This window comes from Neoarius graeffei, chromosome 28, assembly GCF_027579695.1.
Source record: "Neoarius graeffei isolate fNeoGra1 chromosome 28, fNeoGra1.pri, whole genome shotgun sequence".
Classification (NCBI taxonomy): Eukaryota; Metazoa; Chordata; class Actinopteri; order Siluriformes; family Ariidae; genus Neoarius; species Neoarius graeffei.
In genome coordinates this window covers 44,618,996-44,637,621 of record NC_083596.1, presented here as the reverse complement: position 1 = coordinate 44,637,621, position 18,626 = coordinate 44,618,996, and the positions used below count along the sequence as shown (strand labels likewise).

At 43.2% G+C, this 18,626-nt stretch overlaps 1 protein-coding gene across 5 annotated transcripts in view; it reads left to right on the top strand.

Moving 5' to 3' along the window:
- Window positions 1-369: 369 nt before the first annotated feature.
- Window positions 370-18,626, top strand: part of acaca (acetyl-CoA carboxylase alpha) — a 78,814-nt gene continuing 60,557 nt past the window's right edge. For all 5 annotated transcript variants that reach the window (XM_060913055.1, XM_060913054.1, XM_060913053.1 and 2 more), the window contains exons 1-4: window positions 370-554; window positions 4,159-4,390; window positions 17,904-18,036; window positions 18,291-18,429. In XM_060913055.1, the coding sequence (XP_060769038.1) occupies window positions 4,188-4,390; window positions 17,904-18,036; window positions 18,291-18,429 (475 nt within the window). In that variant the 5' untranslated portion in view covers window positions 370-554; window positions 4,159-4,187. The remainder of the gene's footprint in view (window positions 555-4,158; window positions 4,391-17,903; window positions 18,037-18,290; window positions 18,430-18,626) is intronic.

The window sequence follows — 18,626 nt, the reverse complement described above, 5'->3', positions numbered from 1 at the left end:
CATCCTGTTTTTCCGTCACCTTTAATTTACAAACTGATTTCAATTGGGATCAGGCGATACAGCGCATAAACACGCGGATCTCCAGATCCTCTTTCTCATTGGTTACACCTCCCCTCATTTGCATGTATGAGCCCGCCCCCGCCCGAGACTCGAAATCCTATTGGCTCACTAGCGCGGCGTGAGTCTCTTAGAGGTCATAGTTCAACGGTCTGCAGTAACCTCACTGCTTTGTGTCTTGTTTAATTCTCCAACCCACATTCCGACATAACGCTTCCTTGTTTCGTGATTGACTGCTAGTAGTGTCCAATCAGAGATCTGGATTTGGTGTGACTTCCCATACGACCAATCGCAGCGAGGGAGGCGGGAGCGTTGAACACGGGTAGGGTGAAAATAACGCTTCCACGACGGTGATGTCGCTGTCAGAGCTAAGAACTTTGAGTGAGGCTGTGGTTTGAGACATGCTGTTATTTAGAAATGGAGATAAATTGAAAAATACGTAGTTTAAATTTGTCGGAAGTATCGCTTCAGAATAGCTTGCCGACTCATTTCTCACGGTGAGTAGTTCAGTTTATTAGCTTAGAAACGTGCTAGCTGGATGTTAGCCGGCTTTAAATCGTCTCGCGCATCATTTCAAGGCACCAAACGTCACTAGAAATGTCAATATGAAAAGGAAAAAATGAAATGCGAATAAATTTTGGGTTTATCATTCGTGACAGATGACATTTTTTAAAAATCCTGGGGATGTCTGTAAACATAATTGACGTTTTATTTTTATTTTCCATTAAAAAACACTAACGCGTTGCATCCTGTACCATCCCATTCCGTCCCATGCACGCGCACACAACACAAGCAAACAAACAACAATTAATTTATTTTATCGATATTTTTCCTTCAAAAAGTCTGTCTACTATCTGACTAGCAGTGTGTTTTGTGCTCACAGTGGCTTAAGGCACGTGTGTGGGACTCGTCTATCAGGTTCAGCAACATGGTCTTCAGGTGTATTCAGGTCCCTTCAGAGTTTTCAGAACATTAAATATTTCATTTATTATTTAAAAATATTATTCAGTGCCTATACAATACATCTCAAGTGATATTTAGGCTGAAAGTCTTATCTGGATATTATTTTCGAAGATATTTTGTACAGCTGTGGTCTTTATTCGCAGAGACTGTCCATTCCTCATGAATATTCATCATCCAGAAACGCTGTATTAATTAATATTCATATTATAGCGGCGTTGTTGAGTTCTCGATTCTGATTGGTCAGGAGGTGGCTATGAATTTTCTGGCGGTGTTTTTGATACCCTTTTTTTCTGTAGTACTGAATAATTCACAAACGTTTTAAAGGAGCTTTAGGGTTGTTTAAATTGCTCAGGAATAATAATCTCATCTCATTATCTGTAGCCGCTTTATCCTTCTACAGGGTCGCAGGCGAGCTGGAGCCTATCCCAGCTGACTACGGGCGAAAGGCGGGGTACACCCTGGACAAGTCGCCAGGTCATCACAGGGCTGACACATAGACGCAGACAACCATTCACACTCACATTCACACCTACGGTCAATTTAGGCCAAGTTTACATTAGACCGTATCTGTCTCGTTTTCTTCGCGGATGCACTGTCCGTTTACATTAAAACGCCGGGAAACTCCACGTATTCAATCCAGATCGTGTCTGGTCCGGTGCTGTGTAAACATTGAGAATACGCGGATACGCTGTGCTGAGCTCTAGCTGGCGTCGTCATTGGACAACGTCACTGTGACATCCACCTTCCTGATTCGCTGGCGTTGGTCATGTGACGCGACTGCTGAAAAATGGCGCGGACTTCCGCCTTGTATCACCTTTCATTAAAGAGTATAAAAGTATGAAAATACTGCAAATACTGATGCAAATACTGCCCATTGTGTAGTTATGATTGTCTTTAGGCTTGCCATCCTTCCACTTGCAAGTGGTAAGTGACACGCATGCCCGACATGCACTGAGATCACACACACAGCGGCTCAGTCCCAAATCAATGCTCGTGTGCTCCACTCGCGCGCTCTGTGAGCTGTGCAGGGCCGGAGTGCGCACCCTCCAGAGGGCACTCGCTGTTCAGGGCGGAGTGATTTGGAGCGCAGGATGCCTGCGGAGCCGAGTGTATCCGTGTATTGGCGTTGCTATGTGCACGCGAATCGTGTATTGGCGTTGCTGTGTGCACACTAATCGTTTTAAAAACGTTATTCTGATGATCCGCTGATACGGTCTAATGTAAACCTCACCTTAGAGTCACCAGTTAACCTAACCTGCATGTCTTTGGACTGTGGGGGAAACCGGAGCACCCGGAGGAAACCCATGCGGACACGGGGAGAACATGCAAACTCCGCACAGAAAGGCCCTCGCCAGCCATGGGGCTCGAACCCGGACCTTCTTGCTGTGAGGCAACAGCGCTAACCACTACACCACCGTACCGCCCAGGAATAATAATAAAATCTTTTATCAAGGAAAAAGTGACGGTGTTAAACGTTACAAAATAAATACAGTGAAAAAATGTTTTGAAATTTTGTTAAAGTCAAAACTAGGAAACATCTGAACACGTTCTAATTCACTGAACTGAAGTATATTGAATCAGTAGTGACTCAAAGTGTACTGATGCTGAGAATAATAGTATCATTTCAGTAGTGAATCGAATTTGATCATTGCTGAACTGAATTATTTTGGATAGGGTCTGAATCAACTTGTATCGATGCTGAGCTAGATCATACCAGATCTGTAGTGAATAGAATTGTGTTGGTCCTGAACCAAATCATATTGGATCAGTAGTGAATTGAATAGTATTGGTACTGAACTGAATCCTTCAGGATCAGTAGTGAATCAAAATGTATTGTTGCTAGAATAGAATTATATCGGATCAGTAGTGAATCGACTTGTATTTCTGCCTAACCAAATCGTATCGGATCAGTAACGAATCAAATCATTCAGGATCAGTAGTGAATCAAAATGTATTGTTGCTAGAACAGAATTATACCAGATCAGTAGTCAATCAAAATCTATAAATCAGAATTATACCGAATCAGTAGTGAATCAAATCATTTAGGATCAGTAGTGAATCAAAATGTATAGATCAGAATTATACCAAATCAGTAGTGAATCAAATCATTCAGGATCAGTAGTGAATCAAAATGAATTGTTGCTCGAACAGAATCATACCAGATCAGTAGTGAATCAAAATGTATTGTTGCTAAAATTTAATTATATCGGGGAATCAAAATATATTGTTGCTAGAACAGAATTATACCAGATCAGTAGTTAATCAAAATCTATAAATCAATCAGTAATGAATCAAATCATTCAGGATCAGTAGTAAATCAAAATGTATAGATCAGAATTATACCAAATCAGTAGTGAATCAAAATGTATTGTTGCTAGAATTGAATCGTATTCAGAATTATATCAGTGAATCAAAATGTATTGTTTCTAGAACAGAATCATACCGGATCAGTAGTGAATCGACTTGTATTGCTGCCGAACCAAATCATATTGGCTCAGTAGTAAATCGAATTGTATTGGTGCTGGACCAAATCATGCTGGATAAGTAGTGAATCAAAATGTATTGTTGCTAGAACAGAATCATACCGGATCAGTAGTGAATTGGCTTGTATTGCTGCCGAACCAAATCATATCGGATCGGTAGTGAATCGAATTGTATTGGTGCTGAAAAGAATCATACCGGGTCAGTAGTGAATCGAGTTGTTTTGATGTTGAATCAGGTCATACTGGATCGAAAATTAATCAAATTATATTGCTGCTAAACCAAATCATCCCAGATTAGTATTGAATTGAATTGTACTGTGCTGAACTGAATCATGTGTGGTCTGACTAAAGGAGGTGGAGATTCAAACAACCTGTCATGTGGGTGTGTCCTAAAGTGTAAAGGACAGACTATATATCATCAAATTCATTGCTAAATTTTACACCAGAAGTGCTCGTAAAACAGAAATTACCTCCACAGGGACTACAAAAAAAAAGTGTGGAGCACTTCCTACGCCACTGTTAAGTCTGAGTCTAGCGTCGTGTTTAATAATGATTACTGTCCATCTTAATCATCTCTGAATATTTAATTCATCATCCTCCTTTTTTTTTTTAAATTAATTAATTAATTAATTTATTTATTTATTTTTGTCATCAGTGTTCGGAGCCTGCCAGTGTCGTCCAGCCATGGCGGAGCAGGATCCCTTGGAGGAGAAGCCCCCAGCTGCTTCGCACTTCACCATCGGCTCGGTGTCGGAGGATAACTCTGAGGATGAGACTCTGGGCAAGTCGGAGCTGTCGACGGAGGACAAGGAGCTCTCGGCGTCTTTGTCCTCTCTCAGCTCAGACAGCACTTTCGAATGCCTGGACGGACCATTGCACAACATGAGGTCAGCCTTGTGTTCAGCTGTGGTTGTGAAACGACTTTTGCACTCATAATACGTCGCTCTGGATAAGAGCGTCTGTTAAATGCCATGTAATGCAATGAGTCTGTGTTTTGCCTGTGTCGTTACTGTCGTCAGACGTCTGAATTGCGCTCATTTAGATAACATTTGGCTCGTCCCGCCAGTCTCTGTGGCTGCGTGTCAGCTCTGAACGACGTTGTGAAAGGATTAAATATGTTCCTGATCGTTATCTGGAGTCAGGCGTGATGAGAAAACGGAGGGTAGGTCTAGTATAACTAGGCTCAGGTCTGTTTTAATTCTAATTGACAAAGCAGTGGCGTGAAATAGCATGTAATGCTGTGTTCACACTTATACCGGTACGAAAGTGGTATAACTGTATCGATACAAAGTATACCGGTACAGTTTAGTGCATCTGTCCACACTAGCGAGAAATGTTTGCGGTTTTCTTTCACGGTAGTTGAAATGCGCGTGCGCGAAATGTTTCCGTGGTTATCGAGTAACTTCCTTCCGAGAATATATGGCATCCGTTATTTCGAGATCTCAAGAAAACAAAGCAATTATTTCATGATCTCAGCTGGATCACTGTGTCTCCGTCGGTAGAGACGAAGCCAGGCCAGTCTTCTGCGGAGGTGCCGCGGACTAATTTTGAAATGATCCCTTATTAAAAGACTTAATGCAATCTCTCCCTGTGTCAACCCCTGATCAAAATATTGCCTTATTAGGTGATCGATTATTCCAGACATTCTAATGACCAAAGTTGCGTCTATACAGAATGAGAAATGGCCCCAAAGTCAGCATATCACAAGTCTCTTGGCGTGCCTGAATGAACCATTTCTCAGCTGTTTACTCGAGATCATGAAATAACAGTTTTGTTTTCTCGAGATCTCGAATTAGTTGTGTTGTTTTCTCGCGATCCTGAATTAATTATGTCGTTATCTCGGGATAACAAGGTGAATAAAAAAAAAAGGATTATATGAAGGGCCTCTTGCGGCTTCTGTACAGATGAAACAACGTGTGTGTGTGTGTGCTTTTTGTTGTCAGTGTACAGTCTGTATGGTGGTGGTCATTTATTCAGTCGAATCGTATAAAACGCGCGAGGCAGTTGAGAAAGAAACAAACGAATCTCCGTTCTTCACTATCTTATTCAGCGAAGACATCGATTGAGGTGTGTGACTTTGCGCATGCGCATTATATTTGTATCGATACAGAACCGCTTCATCTGTCCACACTACAGCAAAGCGCTACAGTACCGATACTGTACCGGTACGAAACCCATACATTTGTGGCACGGGCGATTGCTCTAAGACAACGAGGGAGGCTCAGCCTCCTCTAAAAATGACGAACATCGTGTAGGATGAATTGCGCTAGGCTTATGTTATAGCCGACCTTATAACATTGCTATTTCAGATCCAGAATCATAGAAATATATGTGCTCAACCCACTACAGTGCGAAATCATTCCGTTATAACTTTCCCCAGTTCGCCTAATGTGTGCGTGAGTTTTTCCCCCTCGTGACAGCGCAATGCAGCGCAGCCTCAGTGGATTGGGAGCTATGTGCTTGTCAATCTCAAAATGCAAGACAATTATTGGACAAATACTGCGAAAACGCCCGCCCACGGAGTCTCACGGACTCCCAGCCACAATGGACTTCAACGGCATTTGGGAGCTCTGCGCTTTTCAATCTCAAAATGCAAGATGGTTATTGGACAAATACTGCGAAAACGCCCGCCCACGGACTCCGAGCCTCACATGGGAGGGACATGGCAGTTTCCGCGAGGAGACTGGTGATTGGTGAAAGCGGCCGGATATTTTCTTTGATTGACAGCTCGTTTCAACTATAGACAGGCAGCGGTACAGTGTTGCCAGATTGGGCGGTTTTAAGTGCATTTTGGTGCATTTTGAACATATTTTGGGCTGGATAACGTCAGCAGTATCTGGCAACATCAGTTCAGTCCCATGCGGATTCGCAAGTGCTGTAGTGTATTGTAAGAGATCGGCTTACGTTTCGATTTCATTCATTACATACGGTTTCTACCAGCTTTTTTAGTTTGTATATATTTTCATTGTAAATAAAGTGTAAATATAGTGTTGTCAAGTTTGCTATCTTAGTTCCAGAAATGTCGTTTATTTGAGTGACTGAACTTGAACTTGAGGGGGCTAGTCAGCTAGCAAGAAAGTTGCGCACGGATGCCAAGCATTGCTGATTTAATTTTGGCGAAGCCATTTGCCAGTCTTCCTTTCGAGGAACAAATTAAAATTAAAGAGCAGGGTAGAGCAACGCCTCAAATTGACTTGGTGAAAAAGGTAGGGAATAATACTCGTTCCTTTCAGCTCTCCTGGTACGAGAAAGTGAATTAGCTAACAGCAAGTGACCCACATCAACAACAGTAAATTGGCTACTTTAGTAATATGTCATGGATGGACCAAAAATATAGAATCTATTTAAAATGTTTATGCTGAGTATATTATATTGGAATATATGTTTTTCTGGATATGAATTAAACACCGCTACAATTTGGAAAACATTTTTAAACAAAAACACAGCCGAGGTCAATTTTTAAACAACATGCCACAATTTTAAAATATAAAATGTTAAAATATACCCCCCCCCCCCCCAACACCACCATCATGTATATTGGACAGTCGGCTAATGGGCCAAAAGAACCTGTTATTTCACAGTTTGTGACGCTGCCAACAATCAGCCAGATCAGAGGCAAGAGTATGGGCAAAATTGATGTTTTTTCTTTTAAAATCTGGAAATATCGTAACCGACCAGCCTCCCTGTTTGAAAGACTACCAGCCGCCACTGATTTGTGGGTTTCGTACCAATACAGTTATACTGCTACAGTACCGGTATAGTTGCTAGTGTGGACAGGTGTTGCGGTACGAAAGTAGTTTCGTATCGGTACAAAATCCCTAGTGTGGACAGGGTATAAGTGAGGTCTCAAGCTTGTTGGGCCCCTCGTGTGTGTGTGTGTGTGTGTGTGAGAAAGCTTTGGCTTCATGTAAACCTATCTGTATCTCTCATCCTCTGCCACGAATAGCTCTGTTAGATACGACACTTCGACCTATGTTTCGTATCAGTATATTTAGTTGTGCAGTAATCTGTATTGCAGTATTAGCAATACTCAAGCACACACCCTCGGTTCAGTGACTAGATTAGAGATGTGATGTTGATTGATTTATTAGTTAAATATTATATCAGACTGAAAATGTTTTTCGCCAAATCTGTCTCCTGATTCATGCTAATGATTTGCTGACAAAGAAGCCGGAGTACTAGCTAGTGTAATGTACCGTAGATGACATGAGATATTATGATATCGTATGTTTCTAACAGACATCATATTAGTGTCTTGGACCAAAAAGCCAGCAAGTCATGAGACAACGAGCCCCTCCCTGTACTCTACCACTTTCCTATTGGTGGACAGAAGCATTTGCGTTGCGCAAATAGAAGACAGGCAGGGCTCTGTGTGTGTTAGGGGTTAGGAAGGATCACACCATGCCTCTATTTCAGTGGCCTCTTTTAGGTGCCAGCATACCAGTGATGTAACGGTGCAGTATGAGGCCACACAGAATTCAAACACACAGGGTGTATCTGTGAGCCGGGTTCCAGGAGGACAGGGAAGAGTTTTCTTCCCACACTCTCAAGGAAATTGCATCAAACCCAACTGGACTTGGTTTTAAGTCGTTTAACCGCTCATCCAAGAAGCTTCATCAGCTTGTCTGATTAGACTGGGCTAGTCTGACCGGCTGGTGTGAGTACTCAGGTGTTTAATCTCTGTGGAGTCGTTATCAAGGCCACTGATGTCATTGTTTCTTTAGTGCTGCAGGGTGTGTGAAAGTCTTTGGAGTCCACTTTTACCCTGTCCACACTAGGGATTTTGTACTGATACGATACTACTTTCGTACCGCAACACCTGTCCACACTAGCAACTATAGACCCTTTTCAGTCACGTGACCTTCGTAAACGCGACCGCCATTTTGAACATGTAGTGGACTTCGGCTCGAATCGGTTTGAATGCGAGGAAGGCGACAAACATAAAAGAAAAAGGAGCGAGATGCAGAAAACTGTACAGGGAGTGCAGAATTATTAGGCAAGTTGTATTTTTGAGGATTAGTTTTATTATTGAAAAACAACTATGTTCTTGATGAACCCAAAAGACTCATAAATATCAAAGCTGAGTATTTTTGGAAGTTGGAGTAGGGCTTTCTTAGTTTTAGCTATCTTAGGAGGATATCTGTGTGTGCAGGTGACTATAACTGTGCATAATTATTAGGCAACTTAACAAAAAACAAACATATACCCATTTCACTCATTTATTTTCACCAGGGAAACCAATATAACAACTCAACATTCACTAATATACATTGCTGGCATTCAAAAACAAACAAAAAAAAAAATCAGTGACTAATATAGCCGCCATTCTTTACAAGGACACTCAAAAGCCTGCCATCCATGGATTCGGTCAGTGTTTTGATCTGTTTGCGATCAACATTGCGTGCAGCAGCAACCACAGCCTCCCAGACACTGTTCAGAGATGTGTACTGTTTCCCCTCCTTGTAGATCTCACATTTGATGAGGGACCACAGGTTTTCTATGGGGTTCAGATCAGGTGAACAAGGAGGCCACGTCATTAATCTTTCTTCCTTTAGACCCTTTCTGGCCAGCCATGCTGTGGAGTACTTGGATGCGTGTGATGGAGCATTGTCCTGCATGAAAATCATGTTTTTCTTGAAGGATGCTGACTTCTTCCTGTACCACTGCTTGAAGAAGGTGTCTTCCAAAAACTGACAATAGGACTGGGAGTTGAGCTTGACGCCATCCTCAACCCGAAAAGGTCCCACAAGCTCATCTTTGATGATACCAGCCCATACCAGTACCCCACCTCCACCTTGCTGGCGTCTGAGTCGGACTGGAGCTCTCTGCCCTTTGCTGATCCAGCCACGAGCCCATCCATCTGGCCCATCAAGACTCACTCTCATTTCATCTGTCCATAAGACCTTAGAAAAATCAGTCTTGTGATACTTCTTGGCCCAGTCTTGACGTTTCATCTTGTGTGTCTTGTTCAGTGGTGGTCGTTTTTCAGCCTTTGTTACCTTGGCCGTGTCCCTGAGTATTGCACACCTTGTGCTTTTTGACACTCCAGTGATGTTGCAGCTCTGAAATATGGCAAAACTGGTGGCGAGTGGCATCTTGGCAGCTTCACGCTTGACTTTCCTCAGTTCACGGGCAGTTAGTTTGCACCTTTTTTTTTCAACGCGCTTCTTGCGACCCTGTTGACTATTTTGAATGAAGCGCTTGATTGTTCGATGGTCACGCTTCAAAAGCTGAGCAATTTTAAGAGTGCTCCATCCCTTTGCAATATATGTCACTATTTTTGACTTTTCTGAGTCCGTCAAATCCCTCTTCTGACCCATTTTGCCAAAGGAAAGGAAGTTGCCTAATAATTTTACACACCTGATATAGGGTGTTGATGTCATTAGACCACACCCCTTTTCATTACAGAGATGCACATCACCTGGTATGCTTAATTGGTAGGAGGCTTTCAAGCCTATGCAGCTTGGAGTAGGCCAACATGCATAGAGAGGGTAATGTGGTCAACATACTCATTTGCCTAATAATTCTGCACTCCCTGTATTTACTAGTTTACTGTAATTATGATCTGGCAGCTATTTACACCGAATCCAGTGTAAATAGCTGCCGGAGCCAACGTCCGAGCTTGCCGGAGCGTGCTCCGGCCGGCCGCGAGCTAGCGCGCTCCAGAACCTCGGACGTTGGCTCCGGGAGCTATTTACACTGGATCCGGTGTAAATAGCTGCCAGATCATAATTACAGTAAACTAGAATGGAATGTTAACAGCAATGTAATGCCTTTTCTGGCTAATTTTATTCGTCTTACCTCCAACAAAGTGGTCACTACACAAGCGTTGGTATGCCGCTATCCATCTTCTCCGTCGGTCAGCATCTACCGGGATATATAAAATGATAACCCTTGCCTTGTTTGTTGATGGTTACTATATCCAGGTGCACAACAATATAGTGGCATGATGGAAGTCTTGCTGAAAATAAACACTTTCTTTGCTGCCGTTCCTCAATGTTGGCTGTGGTAAACTACTGGTAGTACATATCCAAAATGGCGGCTGCGTTTGTCGTGACGTCACGTGAAAAGGGTCCATACCGGTACTGTAGCGGTATAACTGTATCGCTACGAAACCCACAAATGTATGGGTTTCGTACCGGTACAGTATCGGTACTGTAGCGCTTCGCTGTAGTGTGGACAGATGAAGCGGTTCTGTATCGATACAAATGTAATGCGCAAAGTCACACACCTCAATCGATGTCTTCGCTGAATAAAATAGTGAAGAAGGGAGATTCGTTTTCTTTGTTTCTTTCTCAACTGCCTCGCGCGTTTTATACGATTCGACTGAATAAATGACCACCAGAAATACAGACTGTACACTGACAACAAAAAGCACACACACGTTGTTTCATCCGCCATATTCTCGGAAGGAAGTTACTCGGTAACCACGGAAACATTTCGCGCACGCGCATTTCAACTACCGTGAAAGAAAACCGCAAACATTTCTCGCTAGTGTGGACAGATGCACTAAACTGTACCGGTATACTTTGTATCGATACAGTTCTACCACTATCGTACCGGCATATATGTGAACACAGCTTTTGTTTGTGGTCCATTCTGTTGTAACAACAGTCGTTGGGGTCGTTAAAGTTGCTGGAGTCACATGAGGCCATTTGCGAACGACCGTTGTTCTTGGAGGCGAAGGTGTAAAATCTCCTGGGTAGGGATGAAAGGACAGCATTGTAAGGCCAAGTTTACATTAGACCGTATCTGTCTCGTTTTCTTCGCGGATGCACTGTCCATTTACATTAAAACGCCGGGAAACGGGAATCCGCCAGGGTCCACGTATTCAATCCAGATCGTGTCTGGTCCAGTGCTGTGTAAACATTGAGATACGCGGATACGCTGTGCTGAGCTCTAGCTGGCGTCGTCATTGGACAACGTCACTGTGACATCCACCTTCCTGATTCGCTGGCGTTGGTCATGTGACGCGACTGCTGAAAAACGGCGCGGACTTCCGCCTTGTATCACCTTTCATTAAAGAGTATAAAAGTATGAAAATACTGCAAATACTGATGCAAATACTGCCCATTGTGTAGTTATGATTGTCTTTAGGCTTGCCATCCTTCCACTTGCAAGTGGTAAGTGACGCGCATGCCCAATATGCACTGGGATCACACACACAGCGGCTCAGTCCCGAATCACTGCTCGTGCACTTCACTCGCATGCTCTGTGAGCTGCGCAGGGCCGGAGTGCGCACCCTCCAGAGGGCACTCGCTGTTCAGGGCGGAGTGATTTGGAGCGCAGGATGCCTGCGGAGCCGAGCGTATCCGTGTATTGGCGTTGCTGTGTGCACGCGAATTGTGTATTGGCGTTGCTGTGTGCACGCTAATCGTTTTAAAAACGTTAATCTGATGATCCGCTGATACGATCTAATGTAAACCCCACCTAAGTGGGAGATAGGTGGTGTCACAGACCTCCTATTGCTGGGTTTCACGTGATGTCACATCCGCCTCATTAGTTATTCGAAACTTTACCTGGTGATCTACCAAAGCCCAGTTGACAGAGCGTTTGTACGAAGACTTTGCATTGCTTGCATGAAAAATGCCTTACGCTTGCGTTGTTTTAGGTTGTTCAAACCATGAAACTGATAAAAGTTTCTTCAGGGTTCCCCACGAACTAATAAAAAAGGGTGAACGAACACAGGATTTCACAAAAAGACGTCGAGAAAGGTGGCTTTTGAACCTCTCACTGAAATCGAAAGGAGCCGAGTCAAAGCATGCTCGAGTTTGCAGTGATCACTTGGTGAAAGGTTTGTATTTCCCTCTCGGCTCTCAGGGATGTGATTTTTCCGCGAATTCGCGGAATTCCGCTTTTTTCACCTCAAAACTTGAAAAAAAATTTTTCCGATTTTTCCCTCATCCACATTCGTATCCTATTCGTTCCGACTTTGTTTGAAAGATGGCAGCCTCGGATTTGCATCTTTACGCTCGATCACGGAGGCTGCCATCTTTCAACTCTTTGTTTGAAGCGAGCTTACGTACAGCTATCTAACAAGCGCGTTCATTGGTTGTTACAGAGCGATGAGCCAATCACGTACCTCGTTTCATCTCATTGACGTAATTACGCAATTACGTCATTGAGATGAAACGAGGTACGTGATTGGCTCATCGCTCTGTAACAACCAATGAACGCGCTTGTTAGATAGCTGTACGTAAGCTCGCTTCAAACAAAGAGTTGAAAGATGGCAGCCTCCGTGATCGAGCGTAAAGATGCAAATCGAGTTAAAGAAATCGACAGAATCGTGAAAAACAAGTCCCGCTGGGAATGGTTGGAGAAAAACCGCGGCTCGCCTCGGGGCGAATTACGTCACAAGGCGCGGGGCTAGCGGGCCCTGCTCGCGCTGGTTCTTTGGGGGGGGTGTGTGTGTGTGAGAGTGAGTGAGTGTGTGTGTGTGAGAGAGTGTGTGTGTGTGTGTGTGTGTGTGTGTGTGAGCGAGCGTGTGTGTGAGAGTGAGCGAGAGTGCGTGTGTCAGAGTTGCATGTTGACCATTAAATTGGCTTGAATTTGTTAATCATGACAAGTTTTTTCTTGTGTGTTTGCTTGCCATTTTAGTACAGTTTTTAAGTCAGAAAACCCCAGAACCCAGGAGCTTCGGGGGGCTTCCCCCCTTGTCCCCCCACCAGGCCGCTGCCCTGGACCAGTTGGGGGCCTGCGGCCCCCAGCCCCCCGGCTAAAATTTTCAGATAATTTCACCAGCCCCAAATCACATCCCTGGGCTCTGTCCTTCGTGTTTTCCAAGTACTTTTCTTGCTGTATTGTTGTTTTACGGTACTTTTTTTTTTAGTCATGAAGCGCTAAAGTCCCCAGCTGTTTCTTTGTTTCCTCATCACTCCTTACAAAGTCTGTATGCGTGAAGGTCACAACAAAATTCTTACCTAGCCATACAGTTACAATGCGGCGCCCGTGATCACTTCTGTCTTGTTTAACTAAGATCCAGGTCTTTAAAGGGGCTTCTGATGATCTTTGTGAATGATGTGCCTGACAGATAAGAGCCAACACAAGTGAGAATCAAGCCAACCGTTGTTTGTTTGCACTTCAACTTGCAACACTTCGTTGTAAAAACGTGAACGAAAAGCTTAACAATAAAAAAAAAAACTTACACGGGCAAAAACAATACAGGATTCATTCGGCAGCGACTTGATACCGAGGTCCTTTACTCAGCCACAAAAAAAAAAAAAGTTGTAAGCCTCCATACTTCTTCCATGCTTTCATCTGTTTTGTCTGCAACACCAGATAGTTCGAGATGTCGGGGAACTCGACTGAAGGGTAGTTTGAGATCGTATGACAAATCCTTCTTTCCCAGACTGCAGGGGTCGATTCCATTGCACTTATCAATCTTCTGAATATATCTAAAGCCAGCAGTGGCTTCTAGATTGAGCGTACTCTGATAAGTCATCGCTAGTTGTTTGCACTACGGCAGCCGTTTAGACCACCAGCTGTTTCGCTTCCGGTAAAACCACTAATACCCCTTTTCCACCAAATCAGTTCCAGGGCTGGTTCGGGGCCAGGGCTGGTGCTGGTTCACAACTCGTTCAACTTGCGAGCCAGCTGAAAACCAGTTTGCTTTTCCATAGCTCGCGGTGCTAAGGGAAGCCACGTCAGTTACATCGCCGTATACGTCAGTTACGTCGCTACGTTTGCATAAACCTTGGTGCGAATATCGAAGCAAAAACAACACGGAAGAAGCAACAACAACAGCAATAATAATGATGGATGACTTCGTGTTTGTACAGCTGCTGCTTCTCGTCGCTTAAAAATGGCGATCTTTCGCGGTCTTGTTATTGTTGTTGGTCTTAGCAACTCCGCCCCCCCCCCCCCCCCCCCCCCCCCCCCCCCCCCCCGCTGACGTAAGCGGTTCTTTCCTCTGGCCCAGCAGAGAGTTGGTGCTAGCCTGGAACCGTTTTTTCTGGCCCCAGAGCCAGTTCTTTGTCAGTGGAAACAGAAAACCCGGTTCCAAACTAGGCACTGGCCCCGAACCAGCCCTGGAACTGCTTTGGTGGAAAAGGGGCATAAGAAAAGTCACATGTCTGAAACCCAGCAATTTGGTTTGTTGAGGGATGGTTTTTCTGATTTCACATCAACCTTTATTCCTCTTTCAAACCGTCTGTCTTCCCTGTCCAGTATGTGTACATTGTTGTCCTCAAAGGAGTGTGCCTTCTCGTTGAGATCTAAATAGACAGCAGAGTCTTGGCCTGAAGAGTTGGCCCTTCTGTATTGGGCCATACATTTGTTCAGTGGTTGTTCGGTTTCACCGACGTATAGGTCCGAGGATTCCTTGCTGCATTGGACAGTATACACCAGGTTGCTTTTCTGGATGTGTGGTGTCCAGTCTTTGGGGTATACTAGTCTGAGTATGTTACTGAGTTTGAAAATTACAGAGATGCGGTGCTTGTTAAAGATCCTCCTGAGTTTCTCAGATACCCCAGACACATACTTGGTTATTTAGTTACAATTTCCTTGAGGTTACTGTGACCTGGATGAACGAGAATATTCACAGACGTTTTTCTTCACACTCTGTCCCCACATTCCCCCCTCCATCGTAAAACACTTTTTAAAGGAAGCAGAGCTTTGGGATTTGGAAGTCATTACAAATAATGATTCCTTACAAGTAATGGCTCTAACGTTGCAACCGCAGACCTCTACCAAGGACAATAGATGACTCTTCTGATATCCAGATTTACAACTGTAACCACTTGAGTCTGGATATATTTTCAAAGTTATGTCCCTACATGTATATCCCAGAGGATTACTGGTACCCATGAAGGTGGATTGTGATATGGGGTCATCATATTTCTACATTGGCTATGTTTTGTCATTATTTTTACTAACTTTACTGCCATCAGCGGGATTGTAAGCTGTATGGCAAATGCTGCATCTCGAAACTTTTCCGAAAGTGAAAATAAACTGGACCATGGATCTGCCCTGTGACTTGTAGTCACTCCAAAGTTTAATGGGTTCTTCATTGGCCCATGCTACATGCTTCTACCAAGATTCATAGAAATCGGGTTGGTAGGTTTTGTGTAATCCTGCTTATAGACAGGCAAACGAACCGCATCAAAAACATAATGTCCTTGACGGAGGTAAAAATTATTCACAGGAGCATTTAAACAAGAAATGTGGGATTCGTGAAAGTTCGGTTAGTGCGGAAAACCTTTTGTATTGTGTGTCAGGATACTGATAAGAACTTCGACTGATCAGTTTTAAATTGTAGAATTGTTGACAATTGTTAAGATTTAGCACACACGGCACTGAGAAGGCACGCTTTCACCATTTAGTTCTCACTTTGTTGTTTTCAGCAGTCCGTGAGCTTTGCTTTTTATGGAGTTTTGTGGGCGTGGCCAAATGCAAGTGTAAATGAAGGTACTTCCAAGATTGTTTTTGTAAACCTAGCTAGAATTTTGGTTTGGTCTACCCAAACATTTACACACACATTTACTAAAAAATATTACTCCAAAATTAGAGTGATACGTTAATTGTAATGTTCTTTTGGGGAATACACACTGAGTTTGGGAGGGGAAAATATCGGAAATATATCATGGTCGTCTTGGAAAAACCTCATTTTAAAGAAATTTCCTCTGAATCACAAATATAGTGTGGAATGATGACCAGATTTGAAACCAGTTCACCCAAGATGCATTTGTACCCATTTATAATTACAGTTAATGTTATGGAACGTCCAGGAAGCAAGTTAGAAACCTGATTGCAAGTCGGGGCTCTGTGTGAAGTGTAGTGTAGTATAACTTCTCTCATTATATTGCCAGGGCTCGACATTAACAGTAGCCCGATTGCCCGGGGCAACCATTCAATAGATTCAGACAACCAGACTCTCACAAATGCTTGCCCGATCGGGCAACTATCCAAATATGTCAACTTGCGTGAAAAACGATGTTTATTCATTCATATTATGATGAAATTCCATCACGATTTGCGATTGTTTGACTCGGAAAGACCGCGTCCATGTTATCATTACGGGATGTTCAACAACTAGCGGAATTCACATTTGCACATCGCGGGCTCGCAATGCAGTTTCCCATTGCTAATAATTATCACATAGTGCATGTTCAGTGTTCTATTCAGACCCTCCAGGATTTCGTGATGTTGCGATTTGCAACTTCAACGCAAATTCAACCAATCCCTGCGAATTCAGGGCGGTGCTGCAATTGTATCCAATCACTGCAACTTTCCCGCAAATTTGACCAATCGTTGGCGTCGTCTTGAGGTGACGTCAACAAACTACCTTCCGCCTTACTTCCAGTGTATACGTTCAAGAGAAGCAGCATGCGTGCAGTGTTGCCAGATTGGGCAGTTTCAAGTGCATTTTGGCGGGTTTTGAACATATTTTGGGCTGGAAAACGTCAGCAGTATCTGGCAACATTGCATGATGTGCGAGTCAGTGTTTATGTAGGCTTAAATTCTGTTACTGAAGGTGCGTTATGTTTACAGTGAAGGACTGTGTGCACTTTATTTTTTTTACTTAATACAAGAAATTAATGGATGCCAACATTTTTGCCAAAATGGTATTTTCCATTGTTTAGGCAGCTTCAGCATCATACTGTGAGATTCTGTTCAAATTGTTTTTTTTTCTTCTATGAAGCCTGAGCCATTTATTTTATTAGTTTATAATTATTGTTTAATTTAGTCTTCAGGAGAGACTGCCTGCACACAGTACTAGTATTAATAGGTTTTTTTCTTACATGAAAGCTGAGGCATTTATATTATATTTTAAGGTAACTTCATGTTGTGCTGTGAGGTTCTCTGCACTTTAACTTTTGAACCAACAGGAGCATTTGGATAAGTAAAGCCTATTTTTCTGCATTTTTGTAGTCCTGGTAATCTTTTATATTGGTGAAGTTGTTTATAGGACCATTTCTCAGTGTCTTCGTTTTTTAATCAATAGTTTTTCAGTAATAACTTAATATTTAGCACATCACTCAATTTTAATCACAAAAAGAGAAAATCGTAACAATTTCTCGCAACTTTCACTTCCTCCCGCAATGTAATCGCAACAAAAACCTAAAAAACACCACAACTTTCATCGCAATTTTTTTCAACAATCACAAAAAAGGCCCGTGGAATCCTGGGGGGACTGTCTATTGGTATGTCCTTCACTACATGACTAATTACCGCATTACTTGCACAGGGTGCTAGTGTCCATGCTTGTTGATACAGACAGCGTCTGAGAAGGTTGAATAATAAATAATAAAATAATAGGTAATGTTTGGGCAGCCATGTTCTGAGTTCGGGCAACCAGATTTCTGCAAATGGTTGCCCGAATGGGCAACCATGTCTCAAAGTTAACGTAGAGCCCTGCAAATTGCCTGGTGATTTTTTTTTTTTTTCCCCCCTCCCTTTTAGGCCCAGTATGTCTGGTCTGCACCTGGTGAAGCAGGGCCGCGATCGCAGACGTGTCGACCTGCACAGGGACTTTACCGTGGCCTCACCTGCTGAGTTCGTCACCCGGTTCGGAGGAAACAAAGTTATTGAGAAGGTAAATCGCATCATGTTTGAAATCTGGAAATTAATGACATGGCTAATGAGGAATGAAAACTAACCAGTACCAGTTTAGGACCTGAACTGCATACTGAGTACTGATGTCTCTTTTCATTTTAATAATTGTTCGCTGGTTTTTGAGGTATAAATCATGCAAATTTTATGGCTCTAACCCTGAACAAGGATTGAACAGAACGTGACTTTACTCTAAGCACCATATTTAATGTGTGCGTGTGTACTTTGGCGTTGCAGGTACTAATCGCTAATAATGGCATTGCTGCTGTAAAGTGCATGCGCTCCATCCGGCGCTGGGCATACGAGATGTTTCGGAACGAGCGCGCCATCCGCTTTGTCGTCATGGTCACCCCTGAGGACCTGAAGGCCAATGCGGGTGAGTGAACAATACAAGCCTATGAAAGGGGAAAAGAATTTATGCCATTCACTAGCGAGGGTGAATATATTATGTCAGTTTATACAGTACAGTCTTGCTTTGTCCTGGCCAAGCGTGGTCTAATTAATACAGAAAGAGCCACTGATTAGTGACATGAAAGGAGAAGTGTCCCCACTGATGAATGCACAAGGTCTCTT